Source organism: Platichthys flesus, chromosome 4 (assembly GCF_949316205.1).
Source record: "Platichthys flesus chromosome 4, fPlaFle2.1, whole genome shotgun sequence".
NCBI classification, from domain to species: Eukaryota; Metazoa; Chordata; class Actinopteri; order Pleuronectiformes; family Pleuronectidae; genus Platichthys; species Platichthys flesus.
The window spans coordinates 18,160,486-18,185,181 of NC_084948.1; the positions used below are offsets into that span (position 1 = coordinate 18,160,486).

The 24,696-nt window shown below is 42.1% G+C and overlaps 1 protein-coding gene and 1 pseudogene across 1 annotated transcript; both read right to left on the bottom strand.

Annotated features, from left to right (window-relative positions):
- Positions 1–388: 388 nt before the first annotated feature.
- On the bottom strand, positions 389–6,655 carry rhoub (ras homolog family member Ub). The gene is made up of 3 exons (XM_062385371.1): positions 6,247–6,655; positions 4,408–4,466; positions 389–2,440 (listed from the first exon to the last, which is right to left on the bottom strand). The coding sequence occupies exons 1-3, from the start codon at positions 6,473–6,475 to the stop codon at positions 1,985–1,987; spliced, it is 744 nt and encodes a 247-aa protein (XP_062241355.1). The 5' UTR covers positions 6,476–6,655; the 3' UTR covers positions 389–1,984.
- A 2,619-nt stretch (positions 6,656–9,274) lies between these two features.
- LOC133952018 (bromodomain adjacent to zinc finger domain protein 2B-like) lies at positions 9,275–20,551 on the bottom strand (annotated as a pseudogene).
- Between the last annotated feature and the right edge of the window lie 4,145 nt (positions 20,552–24,696).

Consider the following 24,696-nt stretch of genomic DNA (forward strand, 5'->3'; position numbering starts at 1 on the left):
TGTCTTTTTTGTATTATACAATACCTTTTATCCTGTGTTATAAATTAACTGGAGCAAAATATACAGAGTATAATTCATTTTAAGGGGGCATTTGTGACAATACCATAGGATGACCAATATATTTATGTGTAACGACAGCCATCCAATCACCTTTGAAGTATTCTCTGAAAGAGCCCGCCCCTTTTTGCTTATCAGTTTCCAGAAAGCCCTTGGAGATGTGATAAGTGATCATGTGTTCTGTCAAAACACCTATTCCTTCGCTCATAACCTTTGACCTTAGACAATGCACGAACAAGGCCCCCCCCTGCTCTCTTATCTCCATATCCTCTACGGTGTGACAGTCGAGATACAATCTCCACGGAAGCATCGACAGTAAAACAAAAACAGGTTAAATATTTCACATTTTATTTTGTTCCGCTCATACAGCTCAACAAAATCATTTCACGCCAGAATCAGACACCCCCACTGAGACGCTCACACACCGTTAAAAGTACCGTTTAGAGTCGGACAGCTCAATGTGACATTTCAAAACATCTTAAGTGATTACTATGTAACATACATAATGACATGTCGTGTGTTTTCATACGTCTGCTCTGTATCGCTGTTGATCGCTTATCGGCCCAGAGGGAACAGATAAGCAGACAGAGTTGAGTTGACGGGCTTCTGAAAAATAAGAAGCAAAACATAAGAGTCGGTCTCTTTGGTGATTTCACCTGGTTCACTTTATGATTAGGGAAAACAAAGACAGATCAGGATCTGTTTAAGGCGGCGACCTCAAGGAAAGACCCTGCGATCGTCTAAACCAGTGGTGTGTAGTGCGGATCGGCCATTTTATCGGATTTACGTCACAAGCAGCACAAGTTTCCACACCACCGGTACAAAGGCCATTGCATGGCAAGACTTCAGTGATATATTTGGACTGTTTGATAAGGACAATGTACAGCGGCACTAGTCAACGTATTGAATCCAAGAGGTACTGAAAATGAAGAAACAGTTTTCAGTCAAATGCAACTGTGTTTAAAACCTACAGCAGACACGTGTTCCGAGCTGCAGGTTGTGTATTGGTGAGGAGCTTACAGAACTCTGTGTAGGCTGTGTGGGTGACCAACAGTGGGACAGCTGAATCAACATGTGACACAGACACAAGCTGGGGGAGGGGGGGGGGGGGGGGGAGAAACCCCTGCACTAGCTTGTGCTTCAACGTGAAGGGCCAGACTGATGTGACAGCTCCCGAACAAGATCCACCGCCAAGCCGAGCCAGTCAAGAACTCATCGATTTCACATAAATTCATACTCGTGTACATTTGATTGTGATTCAACAGTGAATGAGTTAACATTTTTCAGATCTGATTCTTACCAAACTGTCATCTGAAGTTTTACTCTGATTTTGAAAATGTGCACTTAAATTTTGCAGTATCTCTGATTTAAGCTGAGCCTCTATCAGAAGTGTTTGGTGCTGGATTACAGTGTAGAACATAAAGTAATATACTTTTTTTTTTTAAAGTAAGGCATCAAATCAGAATAAAATGGAGGAGTATACTTTTAGTACATAACATCGCCGCCTGAACACCTCCCCTCCAAGTCCAGCTCAAATTTACTTTGGACCAGATCAGTACGATGTGCAGTCCGGGTGCCGTAAATGTTTATTAGCTCCATAATTTTTGGTTGAGCGCTGGTCACAGTCATATTTAACAGTTGAGTCTGGCTCTGAGCAGCAGACAGTGGTTACAGCCTCATGGTCTCTGTCTTTCAGGCATCTACTGGATTGTAATGGTCAGGGAGAAGCCATGCCAGACCTGAAACCACTCTGCAGCCGCCTCTGTTGATCTATTGTCCCACTGAATTAAAGCTGCTCTGGCCGGCACATCTGGGGTCGTCCAGTTGTATGTAAAAATAGATGTTCGTACATCCATGTTAGCCCCTCCAGACAAGTCAGCAGTTCCAGTTTTGTATATGGTCACAGGAAAATGAATCTCCTCCGTCACTACTGGACGCACACATACTTTTTCCACCAGGACTTGGAGAGCATCTTCATCTTATCCGCGGTGCTGCGGACCTTCCTCTCCCGTCGGGCTCTCCTGTCAGAGTGCCGCAGCCCCACGGCGATGGCCACGTCGAACACCTCCTTCAGATTCTTTTGCGTCAGTGCTGAACACTCAATGTACGTCACAGCCCCTGCTTTTTCCGCCAGCGCTCTGGCGTCTTCCTCCTGCACCGGCAGCTCCCTCCGCCTCGCCAGCTCGATCAGCACCTTGACGTCCTGCCGCAGGTCGCACTGCGTGCCCACGAGGATGACGGGTGTGAGAGGGCAGCGGCGTCGGATCTCGGGCACCCACTTCTCCCAGACGTTCTGAAAGGAGGCAGGGCTGACCACGCTGAAGCACAGCAGCAAGGCGTCCGTCCGACTGTAGCAGAAGTGCCGGAGTTTGTCAAACTCGTCCTGATGGAGACAGAAACAGAAAGTTAGAAAGGTGGAGGTGTTCCAGGTTGTGATATTTTCCATTTGGGCTCTGATCAAAGTCTTTCCTTTGTGATTAATTATGTCCCTCGACTTCTCACACAGACAGACCACAGACACAACCCACTGCAAGTAGTCAACTCACTGGTCAACACACTCAAGCACCAGGACTCCACAGAAAGAAAACAATAGTTTGATGCCAAACTGTCTAAACAGTGTTTATATTGGGCTAATACACATCATACAAAGCCCTAACCCTTTATTTGTATCATCTACAGCAAATGTCTTAAATTAACAGTGTGGAGCCACACAGCTTTGACGAACAAGGGCCTCCCACATCCTTGGGTACACAGATTAAAGCCGGCTCTCCTCTCTAAACTCTTTCCTTCCCAGGGCACATCTCCTGATCCCTACACAATGCTCTGTGCCAACACCTTTGTAATTCAAAAACACAACTCAAATCTGCAGACACAACCAGTTACTCAAACCGTCAACATGTGGAAAAACTGTTGAGGCTCAACAAACGCCGTGGACACTTATCAGCTTGTTCTTTTCCCCCACACAAACTTTGGCTTTGCTCTGTGATCCCATGACGTGGACCCGTCTGCAGCACGTACAGACGTATCAACATCTCTGCGTACGGAGCAGCTTTGTTTATCAGCTCTGGCGGCAGCTGTTATCGTCTTTCTCCAGACGTTCTCCATCTTTTCTGTGTCGCCTCACTCGCTCTCTACCTCTCTCTTTCTTTGTCATCTTTTCTTTCTTTCTTGGCACACCCCGGCCTATTTCTGGCACAAGCTCCCCTCTTATGAAATTGCATCAGTACACTAAGTGTTTGTGGACTTTTATCCACCCATATTTGCCCAAGCTTGTCGGAGTGTGGGTTCGGGAGTGTCTGTGTTTGTGTGTGTGTGTGTGTGTATGACTTCAGCTTTAACACTGTGTGCAGCTTGCAACACGCTGTGAGGTTGTACATGTATTATAGGCTTGTACAAATGCCTCGTTCCACTTTATTGCCAAAGTGTCTTTGATTGTGCGTAGAACTGGCAGTTCCTTCGCCGTGTTTGTGAATTTCAAATATGCTGCTGCTCCCGGGGGCAGGGCTCCATTAGGTTGGATATCTAACCACCCATGCCCCGAAGAAATTCACACACAACTATCACAAGCTGTTCATTTCAAAATTGCCCCACCAATATAATGAGTCAATAAATTTGGCAAGTTGGACCTAAACAGTGGAGACTGAAAGAAACAGTTTTTTCTATATCACCTCCAGTCATGTCTCCACCAATAGATACTGGCGACATAACTACGACACAAAAGCAGCTGCAGTTGGGCTGATTGATATATAAAATCCATAGATTCAACTTGTATTTATTTTTCCTAAAAATCTAATTCTGTTTATATTGACTGCATTTATAAAAAGACTTTTCTAGTCTCAGCGATTGTCTTATTCACCCATTTACACATACAGTACATTTATACAGCTTGGGATTCAGTATGCTGACCAACACTTCTACATGTGGACTGGACGAGCCGGGGATCGAATCCACTACATTCCAATAAAAAGACAACCCATCTCATCTCCTGAGCCACAGTTGCCCATGCAACCCAATTAAATATCCACAAACAGTTGAAATGACCCTCAAATACCGATTGTTTGATTTTAAAATAAATAAAAACTGAGAAATTCAACACGTGGGGGGTTGGAAGAGGCAAATGATTGGAATGTATTGCTTAATAAAACGTCTAAAAGATTAATAAACGTTACAAAACTTCATAAGAATTCATCCAACAGTTTTTCAGTGTCAGCCAGAGATATGGATGACACATGTCATTGATAAAATGTGACATTTACTGTATATGGAGCAAAGGTCGAGAGACATGTGGGCCATACACAGTGTGTGTGTGTGTGTGTGTGTGTGTGTGTGTGTGTGTGTGTGATAACTCACCTGTCCTGCAGTGTCACACAGCTGTAGTCTCACCGGGTTTCCATCCACCTGAACCACAGCTGTTGACATAGAAACAGACAGAGAGAGAAAACATTAGACTCTAAACTCTGTGCATCAGCCTCCACCTGCCCCTTCAGCAGTTAACAGACTACAAACGCACACACAACCACCCACCACAATCTTCTCTGGAGTAAACAAAAGCCAGCCAGTTGCAAACACAAAGACCCCCTGCTCTGCTCCTGCAGCGCGCAGACGGCCCGCTCCGTCTCGCCCACCCACTCTGCCAGTTTCTGTCCAGACCATAACACTTTACTGTTGCTGAGCTTTGTTCTCGCCTGTGTTTTGACAGAGGCCCAGTCCGAGGCTGACTAACAGATGAGTTTAAGGAAAAAGATTTTTGTTTGCCCCGTGACTCTCTTCCAATCAGCCTCACTTCCAGATTGGAGAAGTGGATGAGTCACCTTCCAGCCGGTTTCATTATAGGGCCATTTATTCTCCGCTGCACAATGCAGAGCAGCAGGCACATGGAAACATTTACACTACGCCTGGAGTGGTCGGTCACAGCACCTGATCAAAGAGCCGGCTGGAACTGTTCATGTAAGAGGACAGGCATCGTGGCACGACGCTTTCACAAAAGAAAGAGAAGGGGCAGAATGAGAGGAGAGGAAGAAAGGAAAGAGAGAGAGAGAGAAAGAGAGAGAGGGGGAAAGCGAGAGCTGTCAGTGTGTAATCAGCTCCTAATCCCTGACATATGATAGCTCTTTGATTTCCAGGACCAGAACTCCCCTCTCATCGTCCCCTCTCCCAGCCTCCCCGCTCCTCTGCATCTCTGCCACCTGTGGCATTGCGTAAGTGCTCAGAAGTCAGCTTTCTCAAGAGGACACACTGATCCCGGGCACAGAGAGATGACATCACCAGCAAGGGCCCCAACTGCACAATCGCTCTCTGTCAGGCCACGGCGAAAGACAATCCCTGCCTCAGAGCCACTGCGACAGATGTGCCCATTCCAGTGTGGAGGAGAGGGCTGGCGGGTCAAGGCTGACAACAATAGGCCGAGTTGTGCAATCCAAAACCCCTGAACCAGAGACCGGCCTGTATGGGAGGGTTGAGCCAGGGTTTGTCTGAGGGCGGTGTGTGTGTGTGTGTGTGTGTGTGTGTGTGTGTGTGTTCCCAGTGAGTGTTTTACAGGATTTGTTTTGACTAAGTTTTTCCTGGATTTCAGTGTAACGTCAGAGAATTAACTTGGATTATTGACACAAACACTGAGGTGTGCAGGAGACAATGCCAAGTAATGTTTCCTTAATTCTAGATAAGAATAAACATCGGTCATCTTAACTCTTCTCTTATACGTCCTGTAGAGTCTCTCAAGGGTTTTCCAAAGAGATATGATCATGAAACAACGAAGGTGATCAACAGGTCACAGGTGTATGATCCCTTCGTGCCAGCTCTGATCGGTTTTTAAAACACGTGTCCCCGTTTGGAAGGATTTTCTTCACTCTTCCTATGTTTCATGGAACAAAACCTGCTGGGACTAGTGAGACCGTTTGGAAAAGTGGAGCCGTGCCAAATGGAAACCTTGGCTACATCCAGGGAGGATAACCCGGCTGTCCATCAACACTGATGGGAGAGAGATAGTATAGGAAACACAAACAAATCTATAACAACAGTGGAATAACAGGAGAGTTGGCAGAATGGAGGGGTGCAGCCATGAGTTATTCGTTAACCCGTGTCAGTGGGAAGTGAGTCAGGCAGGTAGGAAGAAAGTGATTTACCCCTGAAAAAAGTGTTTCTACTTTTGCGTAAAATACAGAAAAATAGCAGAAGATCGAGATTATTTACCCGAGAAGTCATCAAACGCAGTGGGGACATATTTGGTCGGGTATCCGTTCGTCGTGTAGCTGACCACCAGGCTGGTTTTGCCCACCGCTCCATCGCCGAGCAGGACGCACTTCAGCAACCGCTCCTGCGGCTGCCCCGGCCGGGCGGGCTGCGGGTTGTGCGGGTTGTGCGGGGGCACCGGAGGGGCCATGGCCTTTCCGTAATCCATGGAGAGCGGCGGAGGTGACATTCAATCGGCCAGTGCTTCACCGGCGGAGGAAGCACCCACCATGAAACCCGGGCTGCTTCTCTGGCGCGGGTGCGGCCAAATGTTGCTCGTGCGTAAAGCTGCTCCTCTCGCAGTGCGCGCTGTCAAATCCAGGGACTCCTATCACCATCCCGACCTCAACCAGACTGCAACCCCGAGCTGTGCGCTTCTGAGGGCGGATCCTAACGGGGGATATATCCACACATGGATTTGACTAATCCCACCCACTTCGCCTCCCAGCAGAGGAGGGCTGAACACAGGTTGAAGTTCGGAAAATGAGTGGCAAAACGTTTTTCTTTTATTATACACTATGTGAGATTATTTGTGCTTTACTCTTTAGAGAAATCATATTGGTACAGAAATGATATTGTTTATGTTATTATTGCCTGTTACGTGTATTATTTTATATTATTTATCTGCTCAATTCAGTCTGTGTGACCCTGTGCAAGAGAGTCCAGACTTTCCTGACCAGACAGGAGGAGAAAACCTTGACGTCCATTTTAAACCTGACACATGAAGTAATGAAATTTCAAACCCAGACAGACCACCTGAGGTATTCTGTAGGCAGCTGAGTCTGGAAGATGCAGCTAAACTGTAGCTGCAGCACAGTAAAAACTTGAGATCACAGCTCAGCCACGAGATGTTTGTATGAGACTGATTCAAACTTAACTTTCCTCCTGATTGGGTAGTTTCTCAAACTGACCAGTGACCAGCGAGATGTTGTTTCTCAGAACTAAAAGAAAAGCCAGACTCAGTTACCAGCTGGAAAATGGGAAGGAGGCGATGTCCTGCCTGTTGTCGCCCCCTTATGGATAAGAGCAAGAGAAAAGCGTGAGTAGGTGAGGCCTGTGCGCCCTTCACAGGCCTCACTTCCTCACCTCCAGAATCCACAGCTCTATAGGTTTCATGTGGAAATGCATCTGTGTGACCTTTACTTTAAATCTGAGTATGTAAACAGACACATAAAACAACTACTAACTCTCTGTTGTATCTTTACAACAACTCGTTCCTTAATGTTGGGAAATGGTACATTTTCCTGATATGACCCCACATCATGAGGAAAATTATATTCAATACCCTATTTATATTAAATAAAAGTGTCTGTGTTTCTTGGACCTGATTACATTTTTTCTGAAACCTACAGGCACCATCTTTGGGTAATGCAGGCTGATTGAAATATAGATGTACCTTCAATGTGGGGATTTCAAATATAATGTAGTTCCATGTCCGACTCAGCACATCAGATGAGATACGATAAAGTCCTTAATATCAGTCTAGTTGCTTCTACACTCATTGACCACTTTATTAGGAACACCATGTTAATAACGTGCAGGGCCTCCCATTGGTCTGAAATCAGCCTCAGTTCATCCACACGATGTTGGAGATTTTCCTTTCAGATTCTGCTTCAATGTACTGGTTTGTAAATATATTTTTGATCTGTTTATCAAAGATTAAAATCAAACTAACATGTTATTTTACATGTTGGCTTTGCACGTTTATATAATGATGTCTATTTTATTCTGGATACCTGAACCAACAAAACACAAGTTTATTGGAAAGTTTCTATTACCTCCGTGAAGGAGGTTATTTTTTTCATCAGGGTCTGTTAGGTTGCTTTTTTGTTTGTTACTGGGATTATGCAAAAGAAGCTCAATCAATTTCCATTACATTTTGTGGAGGTCTGGGATGAACCCATTCAAATTTTTGTGTGAATCCAGAATTTTTTTTAACTTTCTTAAAGATACAACCCCACACTGCATGAAATATAATACTAATAATGCAGCTGTTTATGTTTTATGTTTAAAAATATTATTTATCAGGGCCCGAGCACCAAAAAGTAGGAGACAGTGGGAGGCACTATTGAAATTGTAAGGATTATTAGCGCCCGAGCACCCCTGGGGGGAGGCCCTATTGTATTTCCTTTCTTTGCTTTTTCAGGACCTAGACATGCTCAAATTCTTATCAAAGATTGAAGGAAACTCAAAAAAGTTATTGTATTCTGGAGTAATTTGAAATGGGCATGGTAAATGGCTCAACAGCGCCATCTAAGGAAAAGCCCCTCAGTTAGTGTGAGTGGGATTTATCATAACTCCTTATATGCAGTAAAATAGAAAATTCAATGGTTTTCTCTGAAATGTGAATCCAAAAAAGAATAGAACACAGACACACAAGCACATAAAAATGTGTCCATCTTCTTCCTGTGCTTAGTTTATCACGGGAATGAGCAGGTAATCCAATCCTTAATGTGAATGTAAAGGCGGTGTGGCCCAGAGAGTAGCGTGGTCTTTTGGCCTAGGGGGGTAGAGTGGTTGTTCTCCAACAAGAAGGTTGGCGGTTCAATCCCCAATCTTCAAGTGTCTTTGACAAGATCCTGACCTAAATTTGCAGAACTTCTACCATCTATTCATTGCACAATATCTTAAATTATGTACATAAAAAAAGAAAATTATATTTAATTAAATAGATTAATTAAATTAAATTCAAAAAATAGATTAAATTAAATTAAATTACATTATCCTGCGCAGTCCACCTCTGTGCATAAAGTGCACAGTCCACTTCTGGCCAGGAGGTGCAGGTGTTGGGTTATTTTCATGAACTAGTTGCACTTGAAGATACTGATCCATGGAGTGTTTGTCCTTTCACATTGCACAATTAGCTTTATTGCAGCTCATACATATCAAGTGTCACAGGTGAAGGTAAGGCCTCCGACACCAAAGGGGACAACAGTTTGATAAGCAGTAGCAGAAGAAAGTAGCACAAGTGATTTTCTCTATGTCAGTTTTAGTTTTGCCTCAGGAGCTCAGCCACTCGTTTGGCAAAGAACTCTTTTATCGTGAGTCCTGCTCGTCCGATTGTTGAATCGTCCTCATTGAATTTCTCACAGTTGTCAAACACCAGGTTGACGTCCAGGGTGAATGTCTCGAAATTTAGGTACCTGCAAAGATTGGAAATGGTCAGTCCAGAGGTTGCATTAAAATCAGAAAAGTAACTGAAATAAAGGATGTATGAATGTATGTCTAATACAAACGTACTGGTTGTTGGTGAGTTTTTTCCGGATCGTAGAGAAGTCCATGGGCTTCTTAATGATCCTCTTGTACCAGGGTGCGGCTTTGAGGTTGACGGGGTTGAGAAAGGGCCCCGCGTCCTGATGATCCTCCAGCTCAGCCTGCAGAACTCTGGAGGAAAATGAGCAGTCGACAAAGCTGGGCTTTTAATATAGTTTCAGATAGTGAAAAAGTTTGAAAGAGATTTTTAAGTGAACAAGGATGATGTCATCTAACTAGATGACCAACAACAGTCCCCTGACAAAGCCACAGTTAGATTCTTTACATTTGGATTTTCATTTGGATCTGCACACGCACATAAATACCAGTCCTGTTTTTTTCACGAAGATCCATAAATCATTCTCTGAGAAATGAGCAAAAATGTTGCGAAACATCCTCTCTTGCAATGTTAAAGTAAAAAACCACAACTAAATCTAATCTGATGGGTTCCTCCTTTGGTCACGTCCCACTCCCCCAATGTTTGCGCTTATAACAGTGAGATGAAATAAATGCGGTTCTCTATCGGTGCAGTGAGAATGCGTTCATACTTACCGGCACATTTCCAGCCAATCTCTGTCGTATTTGGTCAGTTTGGCTTTTTTGGCACAGGACCCACGGCTGTCAAGCTCGTCCCTGCTTCGCTTTCCTACCCCCAAAGCTCGGTTTTGTTTCTTCCTACTCTTGAGTAATTGAGCGTTCTTCTGAAAGAGGGGACATAAAAACGACTGGTGAGGAGCCACACATGGATGTGGACATGTGGAACAATGAAGCTATCATTGGACAGTTGATAGTTGAACAGATGGCGGCTCGTTGATCTGCACTGCTTGTGGACTAGGAGATTGTATTAAATTAAAGACAAGAGAAAAGAGTCTCAGGATTACTTTTGCCACACAAATGTGACAGAGCCATTTGCCGTCAGGAACTGAGGGGATCTTAGGCCGGTGGCAGTAGGTGTGGCAGCCTTTATAACAGCCGTGACAAACTAAGAGCAGTTCTTCATTATCCCCCTTTCGACAAAGGTGGCAGTGCTGGAAACAAAAAGAAAACATCAGCAGTTACAAATTCAATCAGAGACAATGTGCACTGATAAAGGAAGTATAGATGCAGATTGTGTAATAAAAACTAATATTTGATAGCGAGAGAAAAGAGGCATCACTTACCACTTTCTTGACGGGGCGGTCCCAGTCGATGGATTTCTTCAGCTGCTGAATACAGAGCGACAGCTGAGCCGAGCTGCGGACTTTTTCGAGGGCTTCGTGCCACAGGCTCATCCCAGGAGTCACCTCCTCCTCCCTGCTTTGAGGTGACAGAGAGTGAGTGAAAGTTTTACAGGACAGCAGTACATACACAAGCAGTGACTTCAGGGAAATCAGTGAGTAAAGATAAACTGTACATTGCACATTGAGGATGTCGGTACTTCTTCGACTGGGATGCATCATGCAGAGGAAAAAACTACTTATCATACAGACACAGGCACAGTGGTATTATTCTGTTTGGTCTGAGGGTTCATTTCTCTGTAGGTACCTTCGATGGATGTTCTCCTCCAGCTCTGAAAGCCTCATGACAGCTATATCAAGAGGATTGTTAGGCCGCCTGGTTCCTCTTTGCCATTTGTTTTTGGGAGCCGAAGAAGATAAGAGCTTGTCCTCTCGATAGACCAGATCCTCCCTCTTTGACTGGGGCTCAGGGTGCATCCAGCCCTGAGGGACACAGAGTTGAAATGTGGTGCTTGATGATAAAGTAAGGACCCGAAATCCTATCTGAGCACACACTGGAGAAATAGTCTTCCATTTAATCTGGGATATTTGTATTTGTATGAGCTGTAAGTAGACAAACATTCAGGATTCTTTTACCTTGATCTGCAGACCGGCAAAGACGACTCTCCTCTCCAGAGCCTCCACCTGCTGCAGTAGGCGGATGTCCACCTCGATCGCCTGCTCCTCCACACACTTCTCCCTCACTTCCTGTTTCTCCAGCTTTGTCACATCAAACGCTGCCCCCATAGATACATACAAACAATACAGCAAATGACTGTCTATGAAAAGCATCATATTTATACATATTAATTTGGGAGCAGGTGACATGAACATTTCAAATAAAAGTATGATTTGTATTAAAGATAATTAAAGTGAGCAGAGGAGTTGTGGACACACCATCTTCGCTGTTGGCATAGAGCTGGGTCAAATACTCCATATGTTCTTGGAGCTGTTTCTGTAGGACCTTTTCTCTGATGCCTCGACTGTGGAGCGCCTCCACCAGACTGTGGAGCTCCTGCACGTCTGACACTCGCCACCAACCGTGCAGCATCTCTGCCAACCAAAGAGAGAAGTATTGTTAATTGCTTAATTTGAGCAGCATAAGGAAGTTGTAGAGCTGAGTGACAGTCATCACAGCATGTACTCAAGGACTGTCTGTTCAGCTCATTTCACTTGTGCTTACTGGCAGTGAGCCATTCTTACCCTTAGGGATGGGCTGAGGTGTGGGGTAGTCCTGGGTCTTGGCTGCCTCCACAGCAGGGGACAAGGCACAAGGTGGCTTGTCACACAGGGCGTCTGGGGTCTCAAGCTTGTTGACAGTGTTGTTAGTCAGCTGATGGACAGGTTGGGGGCTGGAGGTTATCCAGGGGCTGCCTTTGAGCTGGGGGGAACACAGCGGATATGGCCCTGAAGTATCTGTTTCATCTGCAGGTCCCTGCAGAGTGGTTGCAGGCGGGGGGCTGTGGGATATCCCCGTCTGAGAGGAGAGATGTGAGAGATCAGACGCAGTGGAGGGAATTTTAGCAGAACTACTGTTCTGGCGTTTGTCAGATAGGGTGCTGGAAGATTGATCCTTTTTGGCCACTCCTTTGAGGAAGATTTTGAGATCGTCTTTGCCCTTCTGGCTCTCTGGTGTTGGGCAGAGCTCCCACTCCATCTCTTTCAGCTGCACCTTCTTTATTCTGATCACCTGAGCCTTTTCCTGTTTCTCCTTCAACTCTTCATAGCCTGAGTAACATTTCAAAAATCAGCTTAAAGTGCATATTAAACACAACAATTCAAATGTATATTTCAGTATGAGTTTTCACCTTCGCTGCTCTCCATGCCCTCAACAAAGATGCCGCCACACTCTGGGAGAAGCCAGTAACGCCTCTTGTAGCGGTCCTGTCCAATCATCATGGAGCGCTGGGATTGAGAGGAGTGTAGCAGCTCCTGTGTGATCTGACTCTGTTGCTAAAGAGACAGAAAACAGAGGTAGAATGATGGGATTTGTTTAATCCATCAACTAGCTCTTCCTGAGAAAATGAATGTGGGTGAAATTTACCATGAATAATTTCTCAATCTGCTTCTCGAGCTCCTCCACAGTGAAGGAGTTCACACTGTCGTCCTAGATGAAAAGATCTCATCAGTGTGAGGCCAGTGGACTGACTGACATTAACTATAACAAACACTGATTGAGCCGCTGGCAACAGTAAAAAAAAAAGCATCATGCTATTACTGACCTCCTCCTCACAAATCTCTGCTTTCGCCCCTTTCTCCCCTTCATCATAATCTTCTCCCTCCTCGTCATCTTCATCTGCTTGGTCCTTGTAGCCGTCATCGAAGGTGAGGCTGTCATCTCCAGCCACACAGCTATCTCCCTTCTTAGTCCTCTTGGTGTAAATGCTCCTCAGTCTTTGAATGCAGAAATGTACAGCGGAAAAATATATGTATTAATTTATTAACAAAAAGATTTGAAAAACTTTGCACCGAACCTTCTGTTTACAACTTGGAATGAGCATGTTCTCACTTGCGGAGCTTTTCCTCTACAGCCCTCTTCTCCTTCCTCAGGTTGTCCATGTGATCCATCTTCTTGTCGATCTCGCTGCAAAGTCATATTGAAAATCATGCTTCAATTCTTAGATGATACATTTGCAGCCCACTGCAGCGGGCAGGAAATGCCTTTCAAACTTGTACTAATGAAAGATTAATAAAACATAGTTTGATGCAACCTTTTGAAACCATCCATCAGACCATGATTTGTCATATTCCTTTTGATACATCCCTTGTTTCTTCACAATTTGAGCCCTCATAAATAAAACAAGTGACTATTTTCTGCTCTCAGGCAAAGAGATTAACTTAAACTCAAGGCACATGATAAACACTTGTTTAAACTGTGCACGCAATCAACTTTACGAAATAAAAGTGGCTTATTCAACACAAATTTAACAACACTTTTTTTTCTCCATCATTTTGTCATATTGTGAATATAAGCAAACATTTATGAGAAGTGAGATATGTGAGGATTAGAAGGAAATGGATCCCTCACCTGATCACAGCTTTACTGCCGCAGAGCTCATCACAAAGGAACGACAACATGGACGCCTTCTGAGACGGGCTGTGGAACTGAAAAGCTTTAGTTTGCAGACTGATGGCCAGAGCAGCTGACTCTGGCTGACCACAGTGAGCCTCCATGTAGATCTTCAGGATCTCAGACACATTGTCTCTGTTGATCTCCACATCAGTCAATTGTTCCCCTAGACAGGTTGTGCTCTAAAAGAAATAATATTGATGAGTTCAGTCAGTGTGTTTAATAAATGTTTCTTCACCGACTTAGCGTGAAGAGTAAGTATTTGTGTATACTACAATGTCAAACAGAACAGGAACAGAACCCTAAAGTGCCAACATGTACTTTTACAGAATGTATTAAATTAGAGTGTCCCTGCTGTCAGGTCTTCCTTAAATACATTGAATATAAATACAACTCTACTTTTGAACTACTGCAGTGGTTCTGCATCAGTTACAGAAATGGTGAAAGTCAATGTCTAAAGCAATTAAATGTGAAACCTGTAAAAAGTAACGTCTGATCAGTATGAATGTGTGTGTGAATAAATACATGATTAACAAATCCTTTACAATTCAACAACTGTATGAATACTACACTGACAATGACAGACTCACCCTGTGGCCTGCAGGGATCCCTGGATCCTGTAGGGCTGATGAAATCAGGCTGACCAGCAGGTCTTGTACTCTCCCAAACATCCTTCCAGTGTTAAGTAGACCCTTTTGAAGGTCCCTTAAATTTAGGTCGTTAAAATTCTGTAATCCAAGGGCCTTTGCAAAGGTGTGTAAGAACTTCAGCACCACCAAGCAGTCCGATGTGGTGCTTCCTTTTAAAACCAGATCAGGGATTCTAGAAAGCACTGGAAGACTCTGAAGAAAAAAAATTAAAACAAAGTTCCATGTTATATTATACTTTGAAATTATTTTTAAATCTATCTGACCCAAGTATTTCTTGTTTCAGACTATATAGGTAAAATGTGTTGTAAATACAGCAGAACGTGTTATACTTTCAGTAGCCACCTGGTGGCAGTACTCTAACTTATACCTGCGCTCTTTAATCAAACATAGATGCTTTCAATGATATTAAGCATCTATTTTTGTATGTGACAGTAAAACAATGAAACCATAAATTTGACAAAACATCTCATCTTCATGCCTATAGCTCCTACAGTGATTATACTGATTTATTTCCTATGTAAAAAAAAAACAACAACACATGACTGGTTGAATTCTTAATCTCTCCACATACATGTATGATGTATATTCCAAAGATGGAGACTATCTGTGGTAATATGTACGCACTCTGATGTACAGACTCTCTGCGTGAGTACCTTCTGATCTGACAAGCACAAATCTTCCTTAGGCTTCTTAAGAGCCTTAGCCTTTTCCCGGTCCAATCTTCTCTGCTGGAGTTTCCTGTCCTTTTCAATACGTTTCTCCTCCATCTGCTGTAGCTTAAGACGTTCTTTCTCCTGCAGCCAAAAGATTGCATTATTCCCATTTATATTGATATTGGTATAAAAACACAAACTAGGAACTAAATTACCACAGTGTTGACTCATCAAAAAAAAAAAAAAGATTTAAAACTAGTGAGGAAACATGTGTGAATCAGCAGTTACCGACCTCTGCTTTCTTACGGATCTGCTCAGCTTTAATGAGCATCATCTGCTGCCTGCGTCGCTCCGTCTCCTAGCCGAGCACAAACACATTATTTAAAACGAGATTTAAAACTAGTGAGGAAACATCTGTGAATCAGCAGTTACCGACCTCTTGCTTCTTACGCATCTCCTCAGCTTTAATGAGAATCATCTGCTGCCTGCGTCTCTCCATCTCCTAGCCGAGCAAAAACACATTATTTTCTTTCCTAAACACAGTTTCTATTATACTGTGAAGACAAGGGTCACAGATGGAACACAACATGGAACACTTGACATGCACAGAAGAAGCTTCTGCATAGGTCAAACTGTCACAATGATGTCCTAATCAACATGCTGCATATTGCACAGTAGTTTAAGTGCAAGACATACCAGGTTATTTAAAGCAATCAAGGGTAGTGATGCACACAGAAAGCCTAACTCAAAGTTACAAAGACATTATTAATCTGGCAAGTAGCAGACTGAAAGCTGATCTATTCTAGGCCTCTCCTACTCCTGGTAGGAAGAGTTGGCAAAGTATAAGGAGATAGAAAAATCACAGGAAAAAATCAATGCAATAAATATCCAACCTATAGTTAAAAATATAACAAAGAACCCCAATTTAATTAATAATATTTTAAATATTTAAATGATATATTGTGTGTTAATTCGTTAGAGACCATCTTCAAGTTATTCAAATCATTTGAGGGAAAAACACTCACTTGTTGCTTCAGTACAACAGCTTGAAGCTTTTCCATCTCCTTTTCCTTTGGGAAAAAAGAACAGATAATTTAGAAACCAAAATATGTTTCACATTAATTCTTATATTATATACATAATTTTTATTGCATCCCATCCAGCAGCAGCCTGCAAATGTTTTGAGGTATCTTGGTTTTGCTGGTTGAGCTAATCTGAAAATAAAAACGCCCTAATTAACAGGAGGTGGTCTTTTAATCATAGTCATATACCAAGGTAAGGAAAATCTGCTTTGCACTAACAAATAGAACAAAAGTTCACGTTCAGGTTACTTTAGTTGTACCTGCAGCTAGATTTGATTTGCAGTCTAAGAAAGATGCATCCGTTTGGCACACATCTTACAAACCACACAGACAGTACACAAAAAAGCATAATAAAACATTACAATAAAACATTATGAATATTAAAATAAAATTATAGTAAGGGTCCATTTACTAGGACTAAGGCATCATAAATTGCTAAGTACATAATAAATGGGGCCAAAACATTACCAGGCTGACAAGGCAGAGTGTGTAAGATGTGATAACAGACGCAACAGTGAAAAACACAATTTGCTCATAAACATCAGTTATTGACCTTTTTTCGTTTTTCCACATCTAATTTTCTTGCATTGGCTGCTTCTATTTGCTTCTGTCGTTTAGCCTGTGAATGCAAAAAGTTCAAGAAACAGAGTTGGATGATACTCATTCAATAATAACAGTTTGTCAATAGAAAACATTCCACACAAATCTAAATAGAGCAAGTGTCTCACTGGTAATATCAGATCTAACATATTGACACGCGGAGTGAAGAGATGATTATTCCCTCCCATTAAAACTCAAAGACAAAATGGCAGCTGTTTCTGCAATAACTTTTAGGATCAACCTCTAGAGTTTTCTTTGAACGGTGTTCCTTTTCTTTTCGCATTTGCTGAATGCGTTCGATTCTCCTCTGGTAAAAGGATGAGGGCAAGATCAAATGAATTAACTGTTAGGTCATGCATGTTATAGAGGGGAGGAGGGGAGCAGGGTGTGGGGTGAGGAAGCACAGTTGGTCTTTGCAAATCAGGAAGGTGCAGCATTTTGAAGGATAGCAACTTCCTTGTGGTATTTCGGAGCAGTTCAACTGTTTTCAGTTTGAAACATTGAGAGTGTTTAAATTCTGAAAAGGCAACAGCTGATAGTTGGGAAGATCTGCACGGAAAATTAAACAGAGCATGCAAAGAAAGATCCTTACCTCCTGCTCGAGAATCTTGGTCAGCTCTTTCTTTATCCGGGTTTCTTCAGCCAACCGTATGGCTAGGAAACACAAACATGTTAGGTTCACACACACAATCTGATCCAATGTTAGAGAAGATTCTGACGAGACGGTGGCTGTTTACCTTCTTGTTTCCTTGCCTCCTTGGCAGCTTGTGCCAGGGCCATGGCCTCCTGTTTTCTCATCAATTTGCTCTGAGCTAAAAGCCGAGCCATTTCTGAAACATGATGGGATATAAACTATGAAATCATACTCCAAAGAGAATTGAAACGATTCGTTAAATATTGACCTGCAGACAACTCCCAAGTCCTGACTTCCAGAGGAAAAGCCTGAAGCATTTAATGAAATGCTGTTTTTATTTACATGAGAAAACTGCAAAGACGGTTCAGGCTGGTCTTAACAGTAAGGAAAAAAGTATAGAAAGAAAAGCCCCATGGGCGATAAACCTTGCTCTATGTGCTTACAGTTAAAGGGAGCCTCTTTTAAGGTGGCTCTTACAAGGTGGACAACTCTTACAACTTGATTTTGTGGTGCTGACACCAAAACATCCACCACTGACATTGTTTGAAGAAATGGTTTTTGAAGTAAACTCTATTGTAGCTGAGCTGGGAACATCTTAAAGTGATCTCACATATATGTTCAGGTGGCCAGATTACCTCATGAAAAAACAAAATTGAAAATGTCAGATTCAGCTGGTTTTACATATTTTACAGGTGACACTGAAACATTTCAAAGATGTACACTGACCTTGAGCCTTCAGCTTTCGGCGCACCTTGGCATCGGTGAGGTCATGGAAGTTCATTTCGCCAACATTTAGAGAATGATCATTCAATTGCTGACCCCCAGCACCATCACCTGATGGCTGGTACTCAGCATCCAAGCGGCGCCGTGGGCGGGCATTCATCGCTTTGATAAAGGCATCAATCTCCTCCTCAGACAGTAAAATCAAGACAGGACCCTGAGAAATATTACAGAGACGAAGGAAGGATTAAAGAAAATGAAAAGGACAAGATGGTCCGACTGACTTGTATCTACCGATTGCTTTCACTAACAAACGCAAGCTTTCAAGCTTAAGATTCATCATAAATGATCTTTGATAGATATGTATCTACACATATGTGAATTCTTCTGCTTCCTACCTGCGACTATGTGGGTATATTGACTCAATTTCTCTCAAACAGAAGTTTTTCATTGGAGTAATGTTTCTATCAGACCTCACACCATTTTACATTAAATTTATGTAATTCATATATATATATGTTGTGAAAAGTAAATAAAAGGGAACATTTACCTGTGGTCCTTCCCGGACTTCATAGAAGGAACCAACTTTCATTTTTGGAATAAAACTGAAATTTTCCCGTGAGATGTCAGTTATTCCAATACGAAGTAAGTACTGCAGACAAAAGAATTATGCATTGTAATTAAAGCATGGGAAGAACTGTGAGCTATATAACTGGTAACATGTTGTGATTTCCAATAGTGTGTGAAAACATAAAGCTGCAGTGACTACATGCCATGGTTTAAGGTTTTATATTTTCCATAAATTGTTGCTTCACCTTCGTCACATAATGATACCGACGCAGTATCTTCCCGCACGGTGCAAAGTAAGAGACCTCCCCTTCAAGTTGACCTGCCACACTCTTGATCCTGGTCTCTCTGCGCCAACTGAGGAAACACAATTGCAAACCAAGTACAACGTATAAATCATGAAATCAATATCATTAAAATATTGTTTCAGCTGTATTCAGTCATCATTAATATATATATATATATATATATATATTCAAAGAGAAAGATTTCTTGCAATAGTTATTTTCCACAATTGAATAATGGTGTTCAGGGTCAGAACTGGGGCAGATACATATTCTCTCATTCAAACCAGCAGGGAAACAAGGAGGGAAATGATGTAATGGATGACTGTACAGCTGTCTACTTCTAGATCATGGGTGTCTAAACTTTTTATCCCGAGGGCCACATATAGAAAAAAATACGAAGGTATGGGCCATTCACCCCGCCGTTCATCCCAATCAGATGAAAGGTTGCTCTGATCCCATGCTGCAGAATTTGCGGGCAGGGAGCAGCTAATGGCAAAAAGTTGGCATAGGTGACCTTTTATAAATGGCCACTAGTCAGCCCTCAGTGAGCTGACATTAAACTATAAGACCAATAGCAGAGAAACAAACAGTGCTGCAAGTACGACAGCAGGAAAGACAAAGAGAACACGATCAGACCATCCAAACAATGTTAGTTTCATTTAACAAGAATTTCATGCACAGCAGCTCACCCAAACTCAAGAGGCAACTTCAGAGCTCCCTCATCTGTCACTCTGCACCTCATCCCTGCTCCTAAAAACAGGAGACATGACTCAGCACCTTCAACCTGAGCAAATTACACTACACAAAATAGAGAAAAGAGACACACTACTGACAATCTATAACGTCCCTCAAAAGGAGACACTGATAGACAGACCAGTCGGTTTTGGATCGTTTTTTTTGATGCTATTACTACAAAGAACAACTAAATGGAGAAAATAATATTTCATTTTAGAAAGTCCCAATGTCTTCTGTTAGTAACAAAAAAACATGTTCCATGACTCATCCAGTATCAGACGAGTCATGGAGTCATTGAGTCACAACATAGTGAGAAATCAATGGTGTCCTGAAGCAGAGATTTAACGATCTTAGTCAACTGTAAATTCAAGTTGTATCGTAGTTTATGGGTGTGTTTGTTACCTGGGGGCGGGGCAGGTGTGACGGATGAGGACGAGTCGCTCTGGTTGCTCAGAGCTCCTAAGCCGCTCAGTGTGTTGGGGGTGAACAGACCACTGGGTGAATTAAGTGGCGTGATGACCTGCATCTTTAGCTGATCATTCTGTTGCAAGAGAGAAACAAACTACAGGAATTCATTTTCTGTACATGAGATAGAATTCAGAAATAAAAGAAAACCAGCTACAATGCAACAACATAAATACAAATTATAACTCACCATTCTCGATTCATCTGGGTTTCCGTTGCTATCCCTTGGGTTATCAACAGGCGCGTAAGTGATGGGCTTTGGTGAGGCCGTAGGTAAGTGCTGGCTGCCACTCATGGTTGAGGTCTAGAGTTGAAATAAACAGAGTTGACATTTTTTGAAGCCAACAAAGGTAGAGTATCCTGAGATCCTCTGTAAATCCATACTTCTAACTTCCCTGTCTCTATATCGTAAATATCACAATACTCTCTTTAAACTAGCAGGCTGAATATATCACCAAGTTGAGAAAAATAGAGTATGTGTCTATGCATTTAAAGTCACATTAACATGCAACACAATGGACTACTTTACTGTGAATGTAAGGAAGTTCAGGGCACTTTGGTGCTAATGAGAGATGCTTTAGAGTTGAAATAAACAAGCGTACTTACTGTATAACTGACTGCATGCACTATACAAGAGTAGTTAATAAAACAGGTGAACAGGTACATTTTAACATGCCTATGATGTACCGACATCGCAAAGGAACAGCATATTGTCTTTGAAGCTATCATAGGCAAAGTATGCTAAGCTCCTCGTATAATTCTCCTTTGATAACAAGAGGGTAAAATATGTTCATTATTTCTATATTTGTGAGTTAATGCATTGACCTACCTGTTTTTTGCAACCAATTGTAATTTGGAGCAGTTTCCTCACAGGCCTTGCATGTTTCAGCTTTGTGTTGTTTTAATGAAGGAAAATAAATGTCATTTGCGCATCTCAACCTCTGTACACACAAAGAAAATACAGGATAAAATAATGATCCATATTAAACATGTGAATCACCAGTCCATAATGCTTTCCTCCCCCTCATTTAAGACCTAAATGACAATCATGTTACTGCAAATTATGGATAACACGCTCAATGCCAACACAATCTAAAAAGGTATATTTACACATATACTGAAAATTACAAATCTGAAATTAGAAGATTATTAACCCAATTAAATTAACTCAGATAATTGATTTGAAATATCACAATTCACTAATGTGTTTATTAGAATTGGCAAATGACGAACTTTCTCTTCCCCAACAAGTCTTCAGAATTCTTCATTCGTGTTCTTTTTTTTCTCCATTGCATTGAAGCGTTACAAAAATAACAATAATAATAAGTGTATATCAAGTCCCAGCCTTGAATTAATGGTTACAGTTATCATTGTGTCATGTTAACTCATTATAGGTATGTGTGTTTTGCATGTGTTGTATCAGCTTACCGGTAACAGCCATAATAAATCCTTGAAAGCTTCTACAACACCCTCACAGGAAAGGGAGGGAGCTCAGCTTTACAGAAGATGGGGACCGTGCGACCATGCTCGTTTTTGCCGTCGCTGTTTCAACCCGGCTTGTCCACACAGTGCTGTATATGACCTGTACCTTCCCAGGGTCCGTCACATAAAGAGCGGGAGACTTTCCCCTCCGACTGTAGATCAAGAGTGGCCGTGTCCATGTCATGAATTTCATGGCACAATTTCATTATTCTTTGCTTCATAAAAATGAAGTGGGTAGGCCCGCACTTTCACTTTCAGGACAGTGTTAAAAGTTGAGGAAATACGAACAGAGTCAGAGGAGAGAGGACACAGGAGATAAACCTTTGCTGGGATTTGCCTGAGGTACAATAAATGAGAGTATTTTTGTGTATTTGTAAGCACCGGACCCCCTACTCTAATTACAATAGTCTTTACTGTATTTACTTTTATTCTGGATTTATTCTGTATTTTACATCGACAGATTTTGTGGGATGGGGGATATGTGTTTTGTTTCTTTTCTTGTCATGTGGTATGTTGTGTTTTTTGTCTCATCATGGGCAAATCCCAAATAACTGAGTTGTGTGGCAATAAATTATACATTCGAATGAATAAATAGATTTACAGGTATTTCTATCACAGTGCTTGTTGACTGTATCAATCAATTCTATTAAAAAAAAAATCACACTATCCTTGTTTTATCTTTGAGGTGTGTTTATTTATCCAAGGATCAAACTTTGTAATGTTTAAGAATACAAAATAGTCAAACTCCGTCTATAATGTGTGTAGGACTTTGATTTTGAATGATTTTAAATAGTTAAATAATTTGTGAGTGTCAAATCTGCTGCTGCTCCCAGCGGCAGGCCTCCATTAGGTTGGATATCAAACCACCAATGCCCCAGAGAAATGCAATAATTCTTAATCAGCCATTTATACATGCAGTACATTTATAAGGTGCAACTATCTGCTTTGCTTTTCAATTGATTTGAAATGTTAAGTCATTTGATTTCATTTCATTCACAAAAGCAATATAAAAACGTGGCAATCTAGATTTAGTTCTGATGAGTTTGACTTTGATAAAAACAGCCGTTCTGCTGAAATATGATTTCACGAGTCAAGTGACAGAAACTCAGTGAGTGAACCTTTTCTATGTGCCAAGCTGTGTGGGCAGACAATGGAATTTAATGTCATCGCTATCTTCTTTCACATCACTGAAGGTCCCTTATGAAGAAAGACAAAATGATAATCTGCATTTGTAGGGAAATCTGCCGTGCGTGCAGCTACTGTAGGTCCAACACTTAGCAGCACGTCACCTGTTAGGATGTTAATGATCACGTCTGCTAACATAAAAAGGCTTTCACTGCAGGGCACGGGGGGATCGATCAATAATGATAAGGCATTAGAACAGATACATTTTGGAAGAAGCATTAAAAGCAACCGCCAAAGGGGGAAATGTATATCCTGAATAACTTTTATTAATCCTAAAATTGCTCTACTTACAATGCTGGATTAGATACCCTCGTCATGTACTTTCACACAAGTATTGTACACTTACAAAAAAAACAGCGTTGTCAGGGAGTCGATGTGCAGGTGAACGTGAGACGTGGTTTGTTATGGGAGGGGAAGTGACTGTCAGCAGCTGTAAATACTGTAAATCACACCATGCTCTGGAACCTGCAGTTAAAAAGGCACCTGCAGTGTTTCACTCCATCATTCCTTCACACGTTTTCCTCGTGTGAAGACATGTTTTCCACGAGGCTGCAGATCAACACGTCCAGAGGAAAAGCCATCTGACTTTTTAACACACACACACACACACAAAAAAAAGATTTACTCGGCGACCTCCGACGCTCCGTCAGTGATGAGCCTCCTGTCATGTCACCTGGTACAATGATTACGTTTTGAACTTGTGAAAAGATCTCACTCGTCTTTCTAAATATTCATGCTTCAACTCTCACTTTGCACTCAGTGTCAGTGTGAACACCCGAGCAGTGACCACCCACTAGGGCGGGTGTTTCTGAGGGGTAGAGTGGTCGTTCTCCAACCTGAAGGTCGGCAGGTCGATCCCCAGTCTGACCCATCTGCATGCCGAAGTGTCCATGGGCAAGATGCTGGACCCGGAATGGCCCCCCCATAGAACAACAAAGGGCTGTGGATAGATGCACTTTATGAATGTGTGTGTGAATGTGTGAACGTAAAACTGTACTGTAAAGCGCTTCGAGTGGTCATCAAGACTAGAAAAGCTCTATATAAATACAAAACCATTTAACATTTACTTTCAGAAAGGGCTCTGGTTCGAGAAGTAAATTTTCGAATTAATTTTCTTCATTGACGTTTCAGTAGTAGCGATTGGACACTCATTGGACACTCTTTTCCTCCTCTCTAAATAAATTTAGCTGGCCTGATATTCATGCTTGTGATTAACATTTCCATGGTAATAGAAAGCTCAACCAATCAGGGACGTTGCGATTACACCTGAGGATTGTGGGTAGTGTAGTACTTCTATTTGTTGAATAAAACACTAACTAAAACATGTTCTTCTTACAATGTAGTTGATATCCCAGGAATCTGTGGCTTCTGGTAAGTCTACCTTGGATGCTTCAAATATTATGGTTGATCATTCAAATCTCTATTCAGAAAATGACTTCCGTAACCACACTGTGGAGCTCTACAGACCAGATTCACATGACGAGCATTTCCCCCTGACTTCACGCTCTGGATGAGGGGTCAAATTATTGTTATGAACAGGATTATGTTGCAGTGCTGTGATCCAGGTTAATAAGTCATCTAAATACAGAAAATCTGACAGTGTTTTCATTTCACTGCTTCCCACCCTGAGCATGAGGTCAGAGGAAAATGGCTGCCGTGTCCATACATTCAATGAAGAAACGTGAGAAAACACGACCAGGAGAAAATGAAAAAGATCAAGTGAGTGAAAGTGAATGTTGGTGCGGATGAGAAGAAACTGAAAGTTTTAGAAAA